The sequence below is a fragment of the Protomyctophum parallelum genome, assembly GCF_964188405.1.
Source record: "Protomyctophum parallelum genome assembly, chromosome: 8".
Classification (NCBI taxonomy): domain Eukaryota; kingdom Metazoa; phylum Chordata; class Actinopteri; order Myctophiformes; family Myctophidae; genus Protomyctophum; species Protomyctophum parallelum.
The window spans coordinates 3,094,136-3,117,740 of NC_139703.1; the positions used below are offsets into that span (position 1 = coordinate 3,094,136).

The 23,605-nt window shown below is 45.4% G+C and overlaps 1 protein-coding gene across 1 annotated transcript in view; it reads left to right on the forward strand.

Annotated features, from left to right (window-relative positions):
• Positions 1-3,785: 3,785 nt before the first annotated feature.
• The window catches only part of rassf5 (Ras association domain family member 5), a 54,974-nt gene continuing 35,154 nt past the window's right edge, over positions 3,786-23,605 (forward strand). Inside the window, exon 1 of the mRNA XM_083772136.1 lies at positions 3,786-5,018. Within this exon, the coding sequence (XP_083628262.1) occupies positions 4,052-5,018 (967 nt within the window). The 5' untranslated portion in view covers positions 3,786-4,051. The remainder of the gene's footprint in view (positions 5,019-23,605) is intronic.

The following is a 23,605-nucleotide window of genomic DNA, read 5'->3' on the forward strand; positions in this document are numbered from 1 at the left end:
TTTGATCAGACATTCTCAGTACAACTATGTATGTATGTCAACACAAGTTCATGACTCACAAAGTCAAGGCCTGACCTGATGTTCTTTCTACCACCAGCACCAAGAGAGAGATATCTATTCCAACACAATCGGAACGTACCCTGTCGGACTCTGCTCGGGTTGCAGACCTCTATGCACAGTACAGCACGTAATAATAACAATGAGAGCATTGATTTATTGATGTTCAAAAAGGCTGTATCTTTTTGTTTTGAAAGCACCACCTCATATTGGCCGCACAGTAAAATCCTCAGTATCAATTAAACTCTGAAGCATAGAGTTAAGCTTTGAAAGGTTTTATGACATTCATTTTCATTTATTTATTTTTCTTTTTTCTTTTAGGTTTTATGACCTCAATTACACCCAAAAAACCTGAACTTTGAACATTCAGTGGATTTTCTGTGGTCTGAAGTTTTCTTTGGGGTTTTTTGGGCCTTTTGAGCTACAATGAAAACAGGCAACACAGTGAAACAGTGACATCTGCTGGCAAATCCCATTGACATATATGGGATTTGCAGTAAGTGATGTCACTTACTGCCGGCAAATCAAAGCACCTGTTTGAGCCAGAAAACCCCAGATCACAGAAAATCTACTGAATGTTAAAAGTTCATGTTTTTTGGGTGCAATTGAGATTAGAAAACCTAAAAAAAACAAGAACAATTCCAAAACCTTTTTTTTAATGTCACAATCCCTTTGAAGTTTGTAGAAATGGAACCAAATGGACCCAGGCCATTTGTACTCTCTTTGGAGTTAAATACTGTACATGTAATACGTTTGACGTGTTACATTGTGTTTACCTTGCTTACTGTAAATCGCTCTGGATTCAGAGCATCTGCCAAATGCCTAAATTGTAATTGTAAACACTGAGGACTTTACTGTGTACCACTGCCACTCCCTTGGAACAGCTCATGGACCGGTGTCGTTGCAAGACCACAGGATCTTGTATCTCCGTACAATGTTGTTATAAACAGCTGAAGATAGGAAATTAAAATTGAATCACAAATGTAGAGATACGATAAGGAAGTGGACCGGAGGAAGCGCTGTGAGAGCCCCAGGAGAGAGAGAGACAGAGAGACAGAGAAGAGAGAGAGAGAGAGAGAGAGAGAGAGAGAGAGAGAGAGAGAGAGAGAGAGAGAGAGACAGAGAGAGAGAGAGAGAGAGAGAGAGAGAGAGAGAGAGAGAGAGTTAAGGCCCTGCAGCAGCTCAATACAAACCTCATTAATGCCTTTAGTGTTATTGTATTTCTAATGGAATGCCACGGTGATGGACTATTATGGTAACCTAGAATGAATCCTCAGCAGCAACGCTTTTTCGTTGCTTCAACTCTGCCTGTTCCTTCAGAAGAACTTTTAATCATAAATCCACAAGATTGATATTGACTCTGTCTTGCTGAATAGGTTACTTTGTGTGTATGCTGTATCTGAGCCTGTGTGTGTGTGTGTGCTGTATCTGTGATGTTTGCGTCTCAGTGCTTTCTTGATTAAATTACTGAGTCTGCTCGTAGTGCATTCAGTGCTGGAGTACACCAATTATTTTAGCTCAATAAAAGTAGCAAATACAACAATGTAGAATGCATCAAAATGGGAAGCTTTTGGTATATGCTACCATGTCAAATATTGTAGTGGAATAAAATGTACTATATTTAATTGATTGATTGATTGATTGATTGATTGAATACTTTATTGACAGTTTTCTAGAAAACAGGTCCTGCACCTGTGACCTGTCCAGTTGCAATTTGCAACTGGACGGTCCAGTTGCAAATTGCAGACAGGTCACACATGCTCTCCTTTATGTTTTGTATTGAAAGAGCCAGGACTAGGGATGGACTCACACTTTTTGATGTCTGTTGGTAGGGCATTGCACACAAGTAGAACTTGTAGTAGAAACATAAGTAAAACCACTTAAAATTTGTATTTGAGTTAATGTATTTAATTACTTTCTACCACTTATACTTATGTGTATTATATTGCTTTTAAATTGACTTCTAATTTCCACAGCAGGAAACAGTATAGAAATAAGGGAGGCTCACAACTCACTTTTTTGCTAAACATATTATTTCTCCAACCACGTTTTGAGCCACGTCTGATTCTCCAGGTTAAATGTTTTAGCCAAATTGTGAACCTTCCATTTTTTTTAACATTCTCAGAACACATACCAACGCCTTTTCTTTCTGACATGCTCTGTAATATACCAGCGTGTGTGTGTGTGTGGGTTTGGGTTCATCTTATCAGTGGAAAAACCCACCACTCTCACCACAGCCCCTTCATTCTCACAATCACAACACCGGAAAGTCAGTTCAGTCCATTGACATGTTTCTAGTTTCTACACTTTTAATATCCCCCAATGTCTATTATGTGTCATGAAGTGTATTGTTATTGTGGGTTTTTGGTTTATGCATATGTAGGCCTACAAACAACATGAAACCAATAGCAATTCTATTCTAGGGCAAACAATTGGCGAGATATACAAACTCACATAGGCAACTTGTAGATCTGCTATTTTCAGCAAGAGAGAGATGTGGTGTACAGGTGAAAAGGCAGGGGCTCTAGACTATAGCTACTACTAGACTATAGACCCCTGTGGGACTCCGGTCAACAATATCTACAGTTGTTCAGGAATGCAGATCGAGCTGAAGCTAAATCTGATACAATACAATCAAATGGCAACAGTTGTACATGGTCTCTGTGTGCAGTGTGCACTGTCATTCAATGTGTAGGCTATAGTCCAGAAACAGTAGCATTTCACTCTGACAAGAGTGGGCTTGTGAAAGAACCTGGAAAGGACTCACACAGAAAACTGGAAACAAGAAAGAAACTGAAAGTTCTGTTGAGTTGACCTCCGGGGGGTTTTGTATGTGTTCTTTTTTAATGGGAAAATGTATAACTTTCCCACTGTCACAATTTAAATAGACAAACAACCATGATGATGTCTTCACGTGTAAAACGGGAAAACTCATAGCCGGTCATGTTCATTTTTATTTTTTTGACCGTAAGGGAGTAGTCAAAAATGTAATTAATGAAATGTAGTTTTGTCCAATCTGTATCTTAATACAATAAGTTAACATATTATACAATTGGGGTTGTATTTTGTCTCCCTGTTCTTCTATTGTATCGACCTTTAGATTGTGTTATATGGGTCATGTCTCACACATAGGATCTGACTTGATGGTCGAGATTCAATTTATCCCCTTAGCAAGCAGGCAGGCTCTATGGTTAAAATGTCAGCACTTATGCAGGAAACTGGGTTCAAATCCAGGGTAGAAGAGGGAAGTTACACAGTGCTGCTTTAATATTTTAATGACATATTAGTAGCAGTTCATTTGAAGCTGATTAAACACTGTGACCATCAGTCAGTGAAATCACATGTGAGTGATGAATATTTAATGCCGAAGCCAATGTTTCACCACATTGTTTAAAGATTACTCTATTACACTGTGTGTAATAGAGTACACACATTACTATTTCTACACTGACTGCAGAATTTATAATTGTATTAAAGGTATTGTAAGTGATAGATAGGCCTGTGTTTTGGTTTTATGTTTTATCATTGTTAGAATAGACAAGACAGCACGTTTCTCTAGCTCTTAGTTTAATAATACATAAAGTAGTAGTACATCTTCAGGTGTGTTGCCAATTTCATCCAATCAGGAGAGTTCCCTTGTTAATCCTGTATGTATGTAATATTGAGTTCATATGAGTTCAAATCTGCATTTTGGGCGCCGCGCGACACTGTCTTAATGGCGAAGTACAACTCCTCCAAGTGTGCGCTGTCGCTTTAAGAGAACGCGCCCTTGGCATTTAAACGCTGTCTCATTGATCCTCTGCGTCACTAGTCCAGGAGCACTCCTACTACACATGCTGGACTGGAGTGGAGTTTACAGTCAAAGCACGGACTAGTACAGAGTCAGACATAACACACGCACACACACACACACACACACACACACACACACACACATTAACAGTAACACACATAGGCTACTAACACACACATATTCTAAGGGGAAGGGCACACAATGGCGTCTGTGAGTGTGGTGGGTCCTGCGGGTCCAGGTCCACATGAACACCGGGCTGGGTCCGAACCGCCGCCGCTGCTGTTCTTCAAAGTGACGGCGAGCGGCGGCGTTAGGAAGAAACCTTCCACCCGGGAGAAGATGATGTTCAGGAAGAACGAGTGTGAGCCGAGAACAACCACCACCACCACGGATCAGCTACCAGGAGGAGCTCCTGCTCCACAGAGGAACAACCAGAATAACCCGCGGCTTGCTGCTGCTGCTGCTGCTGCTGGTGGTACGTCTCCTCCCGGGAGAGGAGCGAGAGACGCGGCGGTGGCAGGAGGAGGGATGCCCGGTGGCAGCTCCACCACCACCACCACCACCGGGACGGACGGGCGCGGGGCTCTGTATCTGCCCGCTCATGCGCCACGTAGCCCGGCTAGCCAGGGCGCGGAGGACCGCTGCGGGACCACCGCGGGAGTCTCGGACTGCAACAGCAACTGCGTCGACTGCCGTGACTCCAACCTGAACGCAGCGGGAGGAGGTCGAGAGGCGAGGAAGACTTCTTCTTCTTCTTCTTCTTCTTCTTCACCCAAGGGGACATTAGTGGCCAATGTCATGCCAAGTGCGTCGGGTGCCAACAATGGACACGATAATAGAGCGCAGCGGGAAGCAGCCACCGCCGTCGCGCCGAGCGGGAGGCAGCAGCAGCACGCCGCGTCAACCCCTCAGCCCAGCGGCCAGCGGGGGGCCAGCGGTGCCAGGCTCACGCAGGGCAGGACGGGGGTGGTCCGGTACGCGCGGAGCGAGCGGCCCCGCCTGGAGGCCTGGTCCATATTCCCGCTGCTGCAGAACGGCGAGCCCGACCCGCGCGTGCGCGCCGAGAGCGGCGAGGGACACCGGTTCGAGCCCAAGCTGCCCGTGGCGCAGGAGGACTGGTGCGACGTGTGCAGCCGCCAGATCCCCGCACGGGCGCTCAAGTGTCGAAGTAAGTGTACTTTCCTGGATATCATAGTAGTGTTGTAATAGTATTGCCTATTGCTGCACTGGTTCCTGGTTCTCAACGTGAGGTTCCGGACCGGGGAGGGACCAAGCCAGTGGTCCAAATTGGCCCCTGTTATTAAAGGGAATTTGGTTCCATTTGTCCACTCTCAAGAGTTAAATGAAAGCTAAGCATTTTACAGTGTGTAGGTCAGAAGGTCACATTAGAAATTGGTATCAAACAGGACTCTGTGATGTGTGGTCTAATGCATTATCAAAAATGAGGGTCCTTGAAATTAACCAATGAGTTACTCTGCTCAGTGCTCATCCATATAGTTGAGCGGAGTTCCTCAGGGCTCTAGAATAGGCTACTAGGCTATAGTGTCTTTTCTGTTATTGTGATTAAAGCTTTTGCAGAAAACAGCAGATCTGCAAGCTCACAGCCATAGACTGCTCACAGCGCATGCGTCGTCTATTCTCTGCGAAAGCTTTCCCCACAATAAGGATGCCATGGGGTTGAAGTGGTTAAAGATGCTGAGACTCCTTTCCCCTTCTCTCTAAAGGGGTGATCAGGGTAATTACAGCTCTGCTGATGATGACAGACAGAGAGGAGTCATGATCTTACACAGTGATGATGATGATGATGACAGTTACTTGTTGTTCTCCTAGAACTAGTCCTTCTTGGTGCAAAATATTTCTGCCTGTTTGTTATGCTGTGTGTAGTTCAGTTCAGTTTCATTCCTTCTTTGTATGTTTCCTCCTTTGTTCGAAATGTCCCAGGGGTGTACTGTACATACTGTACATGTTTTTCAACATAATGGCCCAAGAGTGTGTGTGTGTGTGTGTGTGTCCGTGCGTGTGTGTGTGTGTGTGTGTGTGTGTGTGTGTGTGTGTGTGTGTGTCCGTGCGTGCGTAAGAAGCACATTCAGAGTGGAGCAGTTGGTTAGAACAGTTAATAAAATGTAGGCCCAGGCGGTGGCGTAACCGTCTGGGCACCCGACTGGTGATCCAGTCGCAGTGTGCCGCGGGTTCGACTCCCGAGCCCCACACGGCCTTTACTGCATGTCTTCCCCACATCTCTCTCCTGTTTCCTGTCAGCCTACTGTCTGTCCCTTCAAAAAAGGAAAAAAAAAAGGCGTAAGCTGCAAAAAAATATCTTAAAAAAAAGAAAGAAAAAAAAATGTATTAATAAAATGTGTTAATACAGCATCGCAGCAAATTGAATTACTTTATCCATTTAAACCGTGGCTATGAAATTATTCAAAAATAACAGATGTACAGAAAGCTCAAAGCGTGGCACGAAGCAGCACGCTGCAAGATATCCAAAATGTTCCCTTTATTTCCCTTTTAAATGCACCATTTATTTACCTGGCACAAAACCCTTTTCAGATGGTTGGGGGTCTGGCTGCTGCAAAGAAAAACATATGAATTTTGACCGGGGGTCCTTGACATGAAAATGTTTTAGAACCACTGGGTTTAAAGCGTGACATTCGCTGGGCTCCAGTGGTGATGGAAGCCAAACGCTTCCCATGGAAACCACATTATCTGTCCCTGCCAGCATCATCACCTCCCAGAGAGCCTCGCTAGACTGTCACAGTGATTTGCAGCCATACAGTCCTGTGAAACACACAGATAGTTTAGTGGTGCTCTGTGTATACTGTTTATAGGACAGATTTATAATTCAAAAACCTCCTATATCCATCTTTTATTAACGTTTTGTGTTTCTTCGTAAATTAACGCCCTGCCCCTACTCGTATCATACAGTGTCACGCAAAAGCATCAACACTCAACAGTAGCACATCCGCGACCGCAAGGCAAGCTCGGAATGTGGCCCGAAGTGATGTATTTTGAGCGTGTAGATCTGCTGCTTTTGCTATATTTGAATTTGAATCCTGAAAAGTAACACTTTTGGACCTTATGAGGTTTCCACTCGACAGAGACGATATAACTTAAACCCTAAGTAACAGCTTGGCCTCAGCCCATTATCTGAAAGAGAAACATCTGCTGTCATGTGTTTAAAGTACTGCTTCTCAAAGTGGGGTCCGTGTTACCCTCAGAGATCCCTGAGAGGGTTCTAAGTGGTCCCCCAGCAGAATGAGGGACCGTTTAAAAACACTGTCTTCAGCCACATCTTATGGTTGTCCCTGAGCCTGGACCCTGACACAAAAGTGTTTTTCTGCAGAGCTTTCCGCAGCCAAATAGGTACAGACCGTTCTGGTCCTTGACATGGAAGTGTTTGAGAACAGCTGATTCCAAAGTGTTCCAAAGTGTGCAAGGTGTAAGACATGGTGCACCAATGACTCTGGGGAAAAAGATTGGTTTGTGTCTAAAATACTTTGTGTATACAACAAGGCAAAATGGGGCACTGCATAAAGTAATTCTATGCAATATTGTAATGTATACAGTAGCTGATGCAGTATCGACTGTATGTCTTTGTGTTGTGTTCTGGCCACGTGTTCACGCATCTCACACACACAACCATTGAGAGAGCTGCCGAAATGGTGATAAGATACTCCCATGTTATGTTGTGGGTTGTGTGGAGAATATGTTGGACCGAGTAAGTTTGACCCGGTTGACTGTGTCAATGTGTGTTTGTTCTGGCTAAGATGCGCAGACACTTCCCTTAGTGCTGCTGGAAACATTGAGCTCAGCCCTGCTCTGTGTGTGTGTGTGTGTGTGTGTGTGTGTGTGTGTGTGTGTGTGTGTGTGTGAGACTGTGTGTGTGTCTGTGTGTGTGTGTCTTTGTTTGCGCCTGTGCTTCTGTTCTTATGTGTCTCCATGCGTGCTGTGCATATGCACAATCCTGTGTGTGTGTGTGTGTGTGAGAGAGAGAGAGAGAGAGAGAGCGAGAGGAAGAAAGAGAGTGAATGCTGAGCTGGCAGCGTGTCAGCAGTGCTCTGTCATGGGGAGGCTCTGCCACTGCAGAACACTGCATGATGATAAAAAAAAACGAAGGAAGGGAGGCATGGAAAGAAAGGACGAGATGTGAAGAACATCAGCAGACAAAGAAGATCAGTAACATTATAGCAGACAAAGAAGACCAGGAAGAGAGAGAGACTGGTGGTGGAGGAAATGGAAAGACAGAGCGAGAGAGGAAGAATTATTATGAGTGGCTATATGACACAGCACCAGGAAATACATTTTAAATCTTTGCAAACTAGAGTCATAGGGCCCGATTCACGAAGCTGTTTACACCTATATTTTCTTATATCTCTTTTTGTCTGTGAATTTTGCGAAGGGACGCTCTTTCTCAAGTCTGCTCAGATGCAGACTTACAGTACATGGGACCAAAGCTTGCGGTATGTCATACTCATTAGAATTCCTTATTCTACTAACGTGGGAAGTTTGGAATATTCTTTACACCCAAAATATTGGCGTTAACAGCTTAGTGAATCGGGCCCTATAGAGCGTAAGCATGATAGAAACGACAGAGGGAGGGAGGGAGGATAGAGTGTAAGCAATAAGCATGATAGAAACGAGGGAGGGAGGGAGAGAGAGAGAGAGAGAGAGACTGTGGCTGCATCGCAGGGACATCTAATTTAATGTGCTATCAGCAGAAACTCAGCTGTGTGAGAAAAGTGATTAATGTACTGCACAGTAGTGCACACATGCATGCCATGTTCACACACAAATATACGCATACAAAGCACTTTTTTTTAACCAGTCACGTTTTCCCTCAGGACCCTCGCCTCTACAGAAGGTTATGGCGGTCGAGTTGGCCTTGCTCTGTGTGGAAGGAGGAATACCGTACTCGAGAGCAGTGGTCATTCTCTCGGCCTCCAGGGGTCCTTGGAGGGGGGGTGCCCAGCTACATGATTGATAGTTAGTTAGTAACCAAATGGACCCTTACAGGTCTTTAGTGTGTACGCATAAGGATTACATAGTAGATTCGAGTCCCAGGGGTTCAGGGGTCGACATTAAGGCTTGTCCCACTTGTCATCTTCAAGGACATGCAAGTATATTAAAACTGTACTTGTCCGGCCTGGGCCGTGGCTCAGCGGTGCAGGCACCTTGGCCGGTAGTCCGAGTCTGTCGGGTTCGACTCCTGTTCTCGACGGCCTTTACTGCATGTCACCCCCCCATCTCTCTCACCAATTTCCTGTCAGCCTACTGTCTGTCCCTCTATAAAGAATAAAAGTACCATCGGACAAGGTGAATTCTGATTGTGTGGCCTGAAAAGGTTGAGAAACCACTATACTACAATCCAGTCCTTTTAGGTTGGAAAGCATTAGTAGTGTGTGGCGTACAGTTAGGCCACCACAAGAGAAGGAGGTAATAAGGAGCGTTCTCTGAGTCTCAGGGTATTTTGGGTTTGGGGCACAAACAACCAAAGCTGCTCAAATAGAAACGGAGCCGGGGTTCACGGATCATAGCTGAAATAACACAGCATTCAGGACACACACACACAGACACACACACAGACACACACACACACACACACACACACACACATACACACACACACAGACACGCGCACACACACGATTCTTAAACTTCCTGCAGTTCAACTACACCCTGCAAATGACAGGGAGTGTGAGACGTAGGCTTTGCAACCATAACCCCCCCTCCCCACACACACACACACACACACACACACACACCACCCAGCATTTCTCTGTCTTTCTCTTGTTCTACCCCTCCCTCTCTCCTCCCGTCTGTAATTCATCACCATCGGCGGTGTCTTTGCATCCACGCTGCCAGCATTGTTGGATATAGGATAGCCTGTGCTATAGAAAGAACCTCGTCCCCCGGGAGGGACCGTGGTTGCAGGGTAGCGTTGTGATGTGGCGCCGAGCCTCCACAGTGGAATCTCTCGCTCCAGCCAAGACGCTTGCCGTAACTCTCCTAAACAAGTCTCATTTAAGGCATCATTGAACGACCGTGTCAGTCAGTCTGTGATTTACTTGATTCCCCACTGAAAGAAACGCTTTTCAGTTGGAGATGTTCGTAATGTATTTCGTTGGATCGTTCGTTTTGCTTCAACTTCAAGTATATAGAGCGTATGCACATGCATACATTTAATGGCAAAGTGAGAGGCAAAGTGAGTTTAACATTGTTTAACGTTGTTTAATGCAATCAGATAGGACTTTTTCTGTTTGGATGTACGTATATGGGCTGTCAAGGCCAGAATGAAAGCATTTCTTTTTTTTTGCCACTCAGTAGGCGTACCTGCATAACTTCCTGGTTTGATGATAATCACGCGCATACCCTTTGTCACTTCTCAAGTTTACAGGTGACGGAGCGGGTGAAATTATTTTCAGTACAAGCTCCCAGCGATTAATCTAGTCATTAGAATGGAGAAGAAACAAAGGAAAAAGTTAAATAGGAAAACAATATAAAATATATTTGAGGTGGTTCATCGTGCATGCTCAAAATGAATACAAATCTTGCGCCAAGAGACATCACTCAGCAGCAGATGTCAAACATTTAAGTGTATAGTACACAGTACAGTAAGTATACATACAGTGAGTGTCAAGTGATGGTGCCAGTGCAACGATGGCGTGTTATTCATGTGCAATTACAATTTAGGCATTTATCCAGAGAGACAACACGTGCGAGATCAGAATAAGCAGAGTAAGAATGAACTCTAAACCAGTGGTTCTCAAACGTTTTCATGTCATGGACCCCTAAATGTATTAGCCTGCAAAGATATATGAAAAGATATACCAGGGACCCCCATAAGAGAAGAATTTTATTACGGTTCTAGCAGTGATTCTCAACCATTTTCATTTCAAGCAGTTTGAACAGCATTGGGCTACGGACCCCCCACCATTTAACCCATTCTGACCTGAGATCAGATTCATAACGAGGTTTCCGCCGGACACACACTGGTCTGATTAACCCATTCTGACCTGAGATCAGATTAAAAAAATGTCAGTCGTTCTTCGATTTATTTCAAAAATAGCAGACCTACAAGCTCGTATCGCGCCACTCGGTGGCGCGATATGAGCTTGTAGATCTGCTATTTTTAAATAGCTAAAGCATGACATGACGCTGACACCAAAATGGGTGCCCGTTCAGAATGGGTTAAAGGCATTTCGATCTCTGGGACCCCAATTTATATTGTAAAATCAATGTTAATTTAACTCTGAGAGTGTACAAACAATTAACCTATACAGTAGCATCTGTCTAAACAACATGCTATCTAAGTAAATGTAATATTTGTGCACTGGTCAATAAAAAAACTAATCTAATCTAATAAGAACATGAGAACAGTAGGGATGTGGTCTAAAGAAAAGAATACCAGCCCTCACGTTATATCCGTTTAGGATTCTTGTTTTTTATTTCAGTTAACCCCAGGCAACAACAGCAGAAATGGACGTTTCCGCCCCGGGGGCCTTCTTCAACTAAATCTAAACAGTACTCACTTTCAGAACAGGTGACCAAGATATCTGTAGCTTCTGTTGATCAAAGGTGACTGGCAAGAAGGGACACATCTAGAGTGATGTCCTAGGCTATAGGGGGTGAGGCGGAAAATTGGCGTTGAGTCTGCAGTTGTGAATTCATTGCAATGCAATGGGGGAACGTATTCGACAGTGTGCGAGCCAGAAGAGGGAGTCTAGGACTAGGAGGTCTGTAGCATTGTCCAGGGTGTTTTGTGGAAGACCCCTGTGTATTGGCAGATATAAGACCGCAATAAGGGTTGTAAAGGTTGGATCGTGTCTTGAAGGCATGTCAGTGCCATGCCTTTGAGCACATGTTCTCTTCCCACGGGGGAAGACGAGGTTGTATGACAGAGACGTGCTGTACTCTGAACCATTCAGATACAATATATGCACTGTATGTCCGTACATCTTGTGCCTGTACTGTACTACGTGTACTGTACGTGAAGCCTGAGGGCATACTGTCTAGTACTCTAAGTGTGACAGACCATATTGTCTACCTCTACCATGCAGCGCTCTCTGTCTGTTATTAATGGGCTGTTAGAGCCCCAATTATCCATAATTTTCTATCGATTTCTTGTATATGTTACAGTATACAAGTGAGAAACCAGTAAAAGTGAGAACAATGGAACCCCCCCGGTCCATTGTTCTCACTTTTACTGTTTCTCCGCGCCTATTTTTCCTGGTACCAGAGGCCGCGGCCGGATCCCCCAAGGGAGACGAAATGCCCCCTGGCCCCCTGGCTGCGGTGGATAAACGGGTCATCTGGGGCTGTGGTGGCAATTGACGGCAGTCGGTCCGTCTCCCGTTCGCCCCTTTTTTTCATTTTTTACCCCAATCGAGGCTGCCCCTTCCCGTTCGGCACGCCAAACTCCTATTTGACTTTGTATTACAATGGTGCTGTGTGCAAAACAGAGAGAATGCCATTGTCTGTATTATTATAATTCTTTTTAAATAATTAGTTTAATTAGAATTTTCTTTCTTACCCTTTCTTTTATTAAAATAGATGTATTAATATCGATTACTTTGATTAACATTTGCACACTTTTGCACTTCCCATTCACCAGTTAATAACTCTCTGCTGTCTCCACTGTAGGAAGGGAGAGAGGGTGGGAGAGAGAGAGGGAGGGAGAGAGAGAGGGAGGGAGGGGGGGGGGAGGTAGCCTCCTAATCCCAGCCGCCGTGCGCGTCTCCTCCTGCCACGGGATTACGTTCTATAGCCCATTCTGACCGAGCACCCATTTTGGTGTCAGCATCATGTTATGCTTTAGCTATTTAAAAATAGCAGATCTACAAGCTCATATCGCGCCACCGAGTGGCGCGATACGAGCTTGTAGGTCTGCTATTTTTGAAAAATCGAAGAGCGACTGACATTTTTAGAATCTGATCTCAGGTCAGAATGGGTTCATCAGACCAGTGTGTGTCCGGCGGAAACCTCGTATGAATCTGATCTCAGGTCAGAATGGGATAGGGTTGGCGTGGTGGTGGGTGGGATTACAGACTGGAGTCAGACGTCAGATTAGTATTTAATTCAATCCGTCAGAGAATCACGCCGTCTAGGAACCGCCATGCAGAGACACTTGTGAGTCGCAGCAAAGGCTCTCCGTTTTATTGAGTGATCAAATCAAAGCTTATCACATGCTGTATGTATAATGTGCTGTATGGGACATTATTATAGCAGAGAAAATGTGATTATGGATGAGAAGAGCTGCCGAACAGAAAATCAGCTCTGAGGAATATTTATTATATATATTAAAGAGTTCTGTCTGTCTGTCTGTCTGTCTGTCTGTCTGTCTGTCTGTCTGTCTGTCTGTCTGTCTGTCTGTCTGTCTGTCTGTGTACTTTGATGTTATATACAGTAGGCTACTCGTGTATATCGGCACTGTCGGGCCTTTTAGTTTTTTTAATTGATTTCATAAAATTATATTGATCATTTTATATATCGTTGTGGCAGAAATAGCTGCCACTAAAACTTCAAAACTTCTTTAAAAGAGTTTGTTTGCCTATCAAGACATGCCCAAAACAGGGACACGCCAGGTTTAAAGTGGTTGAGTGCATCTGTAACCAATGAAAAGTATTAACAAGAGCTTGTGACTAAATATTAACTACACTGGAGCCATTGGAATACGTGTTCTATTTTTCCTATTTCCTGTAAAGTTAACCCTTTTGGGTTTCAGTCCCAACAGTGACAATATCTCTGTCTCTATCAGGCGGAAACCTCTGCACCTCATATGTTCAACCTTGTTACTTTTTAGGATTCAAATAAAAAAAAAAACAGCAAAAGTAGCAGATATACAAGCTCAAAACATGTTGATTTGCTCCACATTTCGATCTTGTGGATCTGCTACTTTAGATACTTTCGTGTGACGCTGTAGTATGATCAAGTAGGGCGTTAATTTACCAAAAAAAAACACAAAAAGTAAAAATACGGAGATATGAGGTTTCTGCCCCGACAGCAACGATATGAGTCTGTGAGAGAACCATGTAGACAAGGTGAACACTCCGGAGGTCAGGAGAATGGCGTACATTTTGCAAACATTCAGCACAGCAGCAGTGCTGATGACCTCTGTATAACTGACCCCTGCCAGCTGCCATAGAGTCTGATGATGTTGTTGACTCAGCACGATTAAACAAAGACAAACAGTGAGTTGTTGAGAGACATCTGTTATTCCTGCGTCGTGTAGGAGCTCTCTGTCTTTCTCTCTCTGTCTTTTTCTGTCTGTCTCTCTCTGTCTCTGTCTTTTCTGTCTCTCTCTGTCTCCCCCTCCTTTCTGTCTCTATCTGTGTCTCTCTCGCTGTCACTCACTGTCTGACAGCTTCTCTCTCTGTCTCTCCCCCCTCTGTCTGTATGTCTCTCTCTGTGTCTCTCTCGCTGTCACTTTCTGTCTGACAGCTTCTCTCTCTCTCTCTCTGTCCCCCTCTGTCTCTCATGGGTACACACAGATTTGGGGTCGTGTGCTGGTCACTGCAGTCACTGGAGAAAACAGAGAGAAACTCACTGCACACATGCACACACGTGCACACATGCACACACACGCATGCACGCGCACACACACACACAGTTAAACTCAGCCATGCCCTAAAGGCATTCCTCTAGAATGTTATTACTCTTTGAACCCATGGTGTCCTTCATATGTACACCAATTTATTCTTCCCCCTCCCCACACACACACACACACACACACACACACACACACACACACACACACACACACACACACACACACACACACACACACACACACACACACACACACACACACCACCCCTCCTCCTCTGTCCATATACAGTACAGGCCTTGTCCTTGTCCTGCAGAAGGAACCTCCTCGTCAGCAGCAGTTCCACAGAGCTTCTCAAAGCTCCATTCACATGGTCTGCCGTGGAGGGAGTACAACCGTGTTAAATGATTCAAAACCTCTCCTGAATTCTCATTCATAATTTTGAGTATGAATGAGTATATAGTACAGTTTTAACTATTAGACTGACTCACACGAACCGCTGGAGCGAGATCTTCTGCCGAATGTCTCGTGCACACTGTCGTGTCAGGAGGCCAAAGAAGTGCTTGCATGGCATGAATGGTTGTCACCTATGGTTTTATTTGTGAGGGGCACTAGAGCCCCTCCAATGCATGGTTTTTGGTAATAATGGCAGTAATGTTTGTTTGTTTTTAGAGCAATGGAATGGCAGGCAAGTCTATTTTTAATGTTTGTTTAGGGCAGCAGTTAAACAAACATTGACAACGTGAGACGTCACATTGTGGCCGATATAAATACAGTGGGCGCCCCTCACTTCACACAAGTGTGATTTATTTAACTTTAGTCATGTCGATTGGGCTGAAACATACAGCCCAAATTTGGACAGTACTTTATATAATCCTGTGGGGGGGGGATTCAATGTTCATCTCCATCCAGCTGATGGCTGCTCAGATGGTCATGAGTGATGAGTCCTCAGGGGAGAGTCTTGCTCAGGGACACTTTGACACATAAAAGACTGGGGCAAGCCAGGAGGCCAAAACGTGACTGTCTGATTTCCAGACTACCAAACTAGGACTGTTATATGATTACAAATTTAAGTTGACGATTAATTGTCACACAAATAATTGCTTAACGATTCAATTGTGGTTTTTGCATTGAACATTGGAACGTTACAATTTGTATTTCTGTTTGCCTTTTAGGCTTCGCAATGACAGATTGGACAGGGCAGATGTGACACATAACTATACAAAGAAATCACTGACACATTTTAAAAAAATATACAAAATAGCGGAAATAGTTTTGATTGATTTATTGATTGAATAGTTTATTAGACATTAATGTAAAAACAGCAACAGAGTATAGTCAAACACTCAGTCCAAAAGGGGTAGCACCAAAATAAGTCCTTTCGGTCTTGTTTCCATTTAGGCCTCACAGTACAAATCCAATCATGCAAGAGCAGAACAACTGTTTTCTGTTTCAAATTTGCAATTATGACAAATTATTGCAATTATTTATCTCAAATAATTTCAATCCGGGGATCATGTAATAATAATAAAAGGCTTTTTAATTGTCACATGACATTGTTTGACCTTGATGGCTAATATAATGCAGTGTAAAATCACTCTGAAAGTGTAAAAATGGACCCTTGCTGTTTTTTTCATCACACTTTTGTAAAGATTTTAATTCATACTCCAGATTCAACTGTGTACAGTAGCAGTGCCAGTAAGCAGCAGATTGTGCAGAACAAGGTGATTATCTTTTCAGGAGGGCGTACGTGTGTGTGTGTGTGTGTGTGTGTGTGTGTGTGTGCGCACACCTGCGGTTGATGAATGTCTGCTAGAACGGTGGGGAATCTCTAGTTATATTTAGAACGGCCCTTGCCTGGTAGATAGTGATACAACTGCAGAGAGAGAGACCCTGAGAGGAACAGGAGAGAGAGAGAGACTGTATTATATGGTTGTTGTTGGGTAGAGAAACCTCTAATCTAACTTCCATATTCTAACTTTTTGTGTGTTTTTTTAACCCATTCTGACCTGAGATCAGATTCATACGAGGTTTCCGCCGGGCACATACTGGTCCTGATGAACCCATTCTGACCTGAGATCAGATTCTAAAAATGTCAGTCGCTCTTCGATTTTTCAAAAATAGCAGACCTACAAGCTCGTATCGCGCCACTCGGTGGCGCGATATGAGCTTGTAGATCTGCTATTTTTAAATAGCTAAAGCATAACATGATGCTGACACCAAAATGGGTGCCCGGTCAGAATGGGTTTATAAATGACTGCCGCACTTGATCGTACTACAGCCGAGCGTCACACAGAAGCATCAAAAGTAGCAGATCGGGATGTGTTTTGAGCTTGCAGATATTTCAGAATCCCGAAAAGTAACAGTTTTGGATAGAGGTGCTCCGGTCAGGTTTTTTGGGTTCCGACCCCGATCACCAATTGTTTTTCTCGCGATCAGCCGATACAAATCTTGCGTGTAAAGGGCAAATTTTGAATATATATTCTGATTCTCCAGATTGTGGTGAATTGCAGATCACCGATCGAGTCATTTTGAGTGAAAATCGGCTGATCACCGTTTGGTGGCACCTCTAGATATGAGGTTTCCACACGACCGAGACGATATACAGTACAGTAGAATCTTTGCACAGAAATCTCTACCGGTGGTTTTTCATTCATACACACAAGTCACACATACATATATGTACGTGCCTACGTATATGTACACACACACACACACACACACACACACACACACACACACACACACACACACACACGCCCATGCAGGCACATTATGCCTTTAAATGTAGCGAGTATACAGTGGTGGGAGAAGGTGTGGTTTTTCACCTTCTTTTTTTAAATAACTGTCATCAGCCTCCCTATCATGGTTTTTCACATGATTATGTCACAAAGGGGTGTGTGTGCGTGCATGCGCGCGTGTGTGTAATTGATGGAGTGTGCCTAAGAACAGTTCACTTAGAGAAGTAGGGCAGCAGAAATCCCAGCAGTCCCTCTCTCTCTTTTTGACACAGTGCATATTAATAACCAACTGACAGTGTATCACCAACACATGGGTGTCCGCACGCGCACACACACACACACACACACACACACACACACACACACACACACACACACACACACACACACAGCTGGTGTGATGCAAGTCATTTAGGCCAATAGGATTTCTCGGCACCTCGGAGCGGCGAATGATTCACTTCCCATCACCACCAACCTGGGCTGTGAGGAGGAGCAGGATTGATTCCTAGGGCTGCCAAGGACAGAGAGGAGAGTGCAAGGCTCTATACGGGAAGTTAACCCATTCTGACCTGAGATCAGATTCATACGAGGTTTCCACTGGACACACACTGGGTCTGATTAACCCATTCTGACCCGAGATCAGATTCTAAAAATGTCAGTCGTTCTTCGATTAAAAAAAAAAAAAAATAGCAGACCTACAAGCTCGTAGCGCGCCACTCGGTGGCGCGCTATGAGCTTGTAGATCTGCTATTTTTCAATAGCTAAAGCATGACATGATGCCGACACCAAAATGGGTTCCCGTTCAGAATGGGTTAAGACGCGGCACTGCAGTTCTCTGTGACGTTGCTGCCCCTCTCCTATACGGACCGATCTCCCTCTCTCTCACAGTCTGTCCTCGCTCGGACACTGTGAGCGATGAAAGGCGTCCCCCCCATCATGCAGGAAGGACGGAGGGACGGGAGGTTATAGGAGCCGGACGGATGGCGACACAGCGGGGGACAGAGGAGGACGGACAGTGAGGCGGAGCGGCAGTGCGTTGGTTTGGTGTCGACGGGGGTCTCTGTCTCTTTAAGCCGCGCTGTTTGTTGCTGCAGAGTGTGTGGGTGCTGCAGTATATAGAAACACAGAGAGAGAGAGAGCAGAGAGAGAGAGAGAGAGAACGAATGAATGAGAGAGAGAGGAGAGGATGGGGAATCATTTGACAGCGGCAGTCAGAGGAGTGAGTGAACGGCTCAACAAGAGGAGGGACAGCTAGAGAGAGAGAGTGTCGGCGGGGGGGGCTTATGTGCACAGGTTAGTTGAGAGGGGGAGAGAGAGAGAGGGGGGACAGGTGACAACAGGGGAGTCGTGTTGAGTGAAGGGCTACAGGTGGAGGGGTGGCAGAGCGCGCGGCGGAGAGGGGGCTGTTTGCTCGGAGCGTGGCACCGGTGGCAGAGTGGCTCCGCTGGGATGGCCGTGCGGCGGGGGGACACTGGGGGGGCTGGCGCTGGGGCAGCCCCCAGCGGGACATCAGGGGCAGGAGAGCCAGCAGCGCCAGCGGCGAGAGCTACGCGCTCCGGACGGCGCCGGCCGGATGGTGCCACCACCACCACCACTCTCCGACCATGCCGCAGATAGCGCCCCCCAGAGGCCGGGGGTCAGAGGAGGAGGAGGAGGAGGGGGCGGCTGAACCACGCGTGTTCTTCAGCCAGGTGTGTCTGCGTCTGGAGGAGGGCGACTCGGAGGACGGCGGCGAGGACGGGGCGGAGGCGGCGGTGAGCGGCGCCTGCTTCGGGCAGGTGTCCCGGCGACTGGGCCGCCTGCTGAAGAGGCTGCCCAAGTCTCGCTCCTGGAGCGAGGGCCTCCGCATCCTCCGGAGGACATCCTCCAGTGGATCACTGATCACCGCCTCAGGTGAGGAAGGACCGAGGAGGAGGAGGGGAGAGAGAGGAGAGGAGGAATAAAACAAAGAAAAGAGGTGGCATTTTTAACCCATTCTGACCTGAGATCAGATTCATACGAGGTTTCCGCCGGACACACACTGGTCTGATGAACCCATTCTGACCTGAGATCAGATTCTAAAAATGTCGTTTTTTTAGATTTTTCAAAAATAGCAGACCTACAAGCTCGTATCGTGCCACTCGGTGGCGCGATATGAGCTTGTAGATCTGCTATTTTTCAATAGCTAAAGCATAACATGATGCTGACACCAAAATGGGTGCCCGTTCAGAATGGGTTAAGAGAAGGGTCATTAATGAATTGGTAATAAACAGACGGATATGAAATGGTCTCAAGAAGAGCAATTGTGATGGAAATAGTTGATGGGGAGAAGTGATGAATACAGCTGGGCTGGCTATATGAGGCCGGTTGTGGACCAAATTATTTGAGCATTGTGCGCGTCTGTCTGTCTGTCTGTCTGTCTTCAATCAATGGCCTCAACCCCCTGCAACTCATTGTCTGTGTACCCCCTCCCTCTGTCTGCCCCCCCGTATAGCCAGTAGGGCTGATCTATCCTTTTGTGTGTGTTTGTGTTGCCCTGTGTATACCTATAATGCATTGTTCTTTTGTGCCCTCAGCATTTATGGCCTTTTACTCATGTGTTGACGTAGGCCAAATCATTAAAAAGTGTGAGTGTACGTGTGTGTGAGTACGTGTTGTCTTCCTACAGTCGTGTGTGTGTGTGTGTGTGTGTGTGTGTGTGTGTGGTCTGTGCATTAACAGTGAGCAGACAGAACAGAACACTCCAGGCCAGATAAAAGCTCTGGCAGAAGAGTTTCCCCCCCCCCCCCCCTTCTTCTTTCTTCCGGCTACCAACACACACACACACACACACACACACACACACATGAACAAACACACAGAGCCTAAAGTCGTGTACATTAGTCCAAAGGGAATATCCTCCGTTTGTAGATTCTAGGATATTGATTTCCATATTATTTAGAGCAGGAATCCGAGACGGGAATGTGCTGCTGGACGCTGGATTATTGCAGCAAAGCATCGATCTTTCCGTGTGGGTTTTCTATTCAAGGGTTTTTTTTTTCCTTTCCTTTCCTTTCCTTTCAAAAGAGGGAGCGTGCTGCTAATGCAGTCTGCTTGGTTGGGGTGATGAATACAGAATGTAATGTTAGCACAAATTGTGGGGAGGAAAAGAGGCACAAAGTCTGCGTGCTGCTGCACGATCATCGATTTTAATTTCCAGCAAGCAAGCAAGGCTTTGTAGGTCACTGTGAAAGGTCACTGCGTCTTCTTGGAGGGACTTTGCAGGTGTTGTAACTTGTTAACCTGTGTGTGTGTGTGTGTGTGTGTGGCTAATGAGGACAAAATGGACATGGTGAAAACAAATTTCCTGGTCCTCACAGGAGAAATTGATGTAGAAAAAAGATCTGTTTTTTTAGGCCCAACCCGGCACACACAATGCAACTAGTCGCAACTCCTTGCAACAAAACAGTTTTGTCACACCAATGCAACTCCTTGCAACTGCCATTGGGGATTATGGTTGCATGTACAGTAAAGGTGTGTGTCCGGCGGAAACCTCGTATGAATCTGATCTCAGGTCAGAATGGGTTAAATATTCGTCCTCTGTTCGCAGTACCGTTTGTGCCGCGCCATGTCGTGCCGCAGCCCGTTCGCGGCGCTCGCGCAACTTCTCGTCTTTGCATTGACTTTGTATGTAATCGTGCCGCATAACCATCCAAGTCTGAACGCACCTTTTAACCCATTCTGACCTGAGATCAGATTCACACGAGGTTTCCACTAGACACACACTGGTCTGATTAACCCATTCTGACCTGAGATCAGATTCTAGAAATGTCAGTCGCTCTTCGATTTTTCAAAAATAGCAGACCTACAAGCTCGTATCGCGCCACTCGGTGGCGCGATATGAGCTTGTAGATCTGCTATTTTTCAATAGCTAAAGCATAACATGATGCTGACACCAAAATGGGTGCCCGTTCAGAATGGGTTAATTGCAAGGTGGCATTCAAGTTGCATTACATGGCGAATCATTGGTGTGGTTTGGGCCTAACGGTTAGAAGACATTTCAGGAATGTTGTCAGAAATGTTGACGTCGTGTGTGGGTGTGCGTGCGTGTGCGTGACTGTGTGTGTGTGTGTGTGTGTGTGTACGCAGCACAAGGACAAGGACAATGCCATCATCATCAGATCGCATCACGCCACCTGGATCATTGATGATGCCATCATCACTGCACCCACATCGCTAATATTACTCAGCAAAGAATACAGTATCTGTAAGCTCACAAGGAGATTTAGCTATAGAGCCATGACTCATTTTCAACCTTGTCTACGTATAATTGGTCCTCACTGTTCATTATAAGATGATGGCACCATTTCTGTCTACTCACTCTGTGTCTCAGTCAGTCAGAGGAGGGTGGGTGTGTGTGTGTGTGTGTGTGTGTGTGTGTGTGTGTGTGTGTGAAATTCTGTAAAGAACCAGCAGGCCTCACATGCCCTTGTCCTCCTCCTATAGGACACAGTGACCTGAATACAAACCTCTGTGGTTGGGTTGGCTCAAAGGGAAATGGGTTAAGATGGAACATTGTAAAAGTTTGTGCAGGGGCTTTATCATGTTACTTTGCCAACTAGCATGGCATATTGTTGATGTTGGCTATGGCTATACGTGTGGCAGGTCAGTGAATGCCATGGAGAGTTTATTCTGGCGAAGCCCTTGGTGTGTGTGTGTGTGTGTGTGTGTGTGTGTGTGCGTGTGTGGGTGGGTTGCAAAAGGTCTGGCAAAGTACTGTGCTGGTCTTCTTATACTCCCTGCTATAATTGGCAGCCGCCACATATGGCGGAGATACTGTTACTGATATACGCATAGTGAAATATGCTTATTGTGAATGTGAACTTACTGCACCTGGAATATGTGTCCTTCTATGCTCTCCTGTATGTGGACATGTATAAAGTGTGTGTGTGTGTGTGTGTGTGTGTGTGTGTGTGTGTGTGTGTGTGTGTGTGTGTGTGTGTGTGTGTGTGTGTGTGCGTGCGTGCGTGTGTTAGTTGGGGTTAGCCTAGGATTTTACTTGTTTAGGGGTTAAGGGATGGAGTAATGGTTTATACTTAGTTACATGCTGCTGTCGTGTCCCGAAAATAGTCTGATCTTTTAGACTGGCTATTATTATCGTTGCACGAAACCAACGCACAACTAAATATAAGTCAGGCATTTAAGGTTAGGTTTAAATATGACAAAAAGGGGTAAGAATGGCATTCGTAAAATTGCCGACCTAATATTTAAATCTGTACTAACCTAAGATTTAAATCTAACGCTCCTCTTCTGCCCTGGATTTTGAAACGTTTTCCTGCTGTTTGCTGCTGTTTTTACCGTTGAGTCTAAATGTGTGTCAGACCCTGTGTCTAGGTGAGACACTACGGCTCGATAGAAGAGCAGGGAGACTAAATGCCACCACCCCAATTAAGTTGTGTGAGCTGTGAGTGTGTGTGCGCGTGTGCGTGTGTATGACTATGTGACTGTGTGCCCGTGTGTGTGCCCCTGCGTGCTCACGCTCAGAGGGGCTGGCAGGTGGCAGGCCGCTCAGTCACATGAGGAATGTGACTGATTCAGCTCATACGGTCAATCAGGTGACCCCAGCTTTTCACTGTGTGTGTGTGTGCCCAGTATCAGGTGTTGTGCACAGCAAAATCCGGGGTGTTCGTTTAAAGCTGCAGTCCGTATAAGTTTTCTCCCTTGTCTCTCGCACATGAGACCCAATTTCTACCAGTGTAGCGAGAGGCGAGCCCCGCTTGGCCAGGAGAGAGAGAGTGTACTTACATTATGAGCTCCAGGCAGTGCTACTTGCCAACCAGTCCAGTAGCTGACACCTGTGTCTAAATGTCTCACTGGAAGAGAGTAGGAAGACCACCTCCGAGTTGTCAGACTCTTCTATCTAACCGACACATGAATTCATACATTATGTTTCTTAGCAGGGCTTGACAAGTATGAACCCCCAAGTTAACAAACATCTGGCTGGCACTGTGCCATCTTGGTACCCTCAACAGCAACCGTAATGCATCATTATATGCAACTTTTAGCTTTGTCATGCTACTAGCCTTGTAGTTACTCCACAGGTAGTTACTCCTGGGTTTTCACCGTTGTCTGTGAATGTCTTTGTCATCTGTGAGATCATCAGAGATATAATGTTAAAGAAGAATGTCACCACTGAGACTAAAATGAGGAAATGCAGCCACTTGAATCTACAATCTCAGCATGCCTGTTCTAACGATTGTCGAGGAATGGCTCACAACGCGTCCCGATGCCACATGGTGTGAGCTCGTAAATCTTACACTTTTGTCCAAGAGATTTTGGTTTAGACGGAAAAACGTGGTAGTAAAGTCGTAACTCACGTCCATTCCACTAAGAATAGAGGCTTTAAGTGGTTACATATATACTCAACAGATTGGCTAAAACGGAATTTAATAGGTTCTGGTTTGCAGCTTTATTGTTTTCTTGAGTGTAAAAAACAAATCTTGGTTTATTACA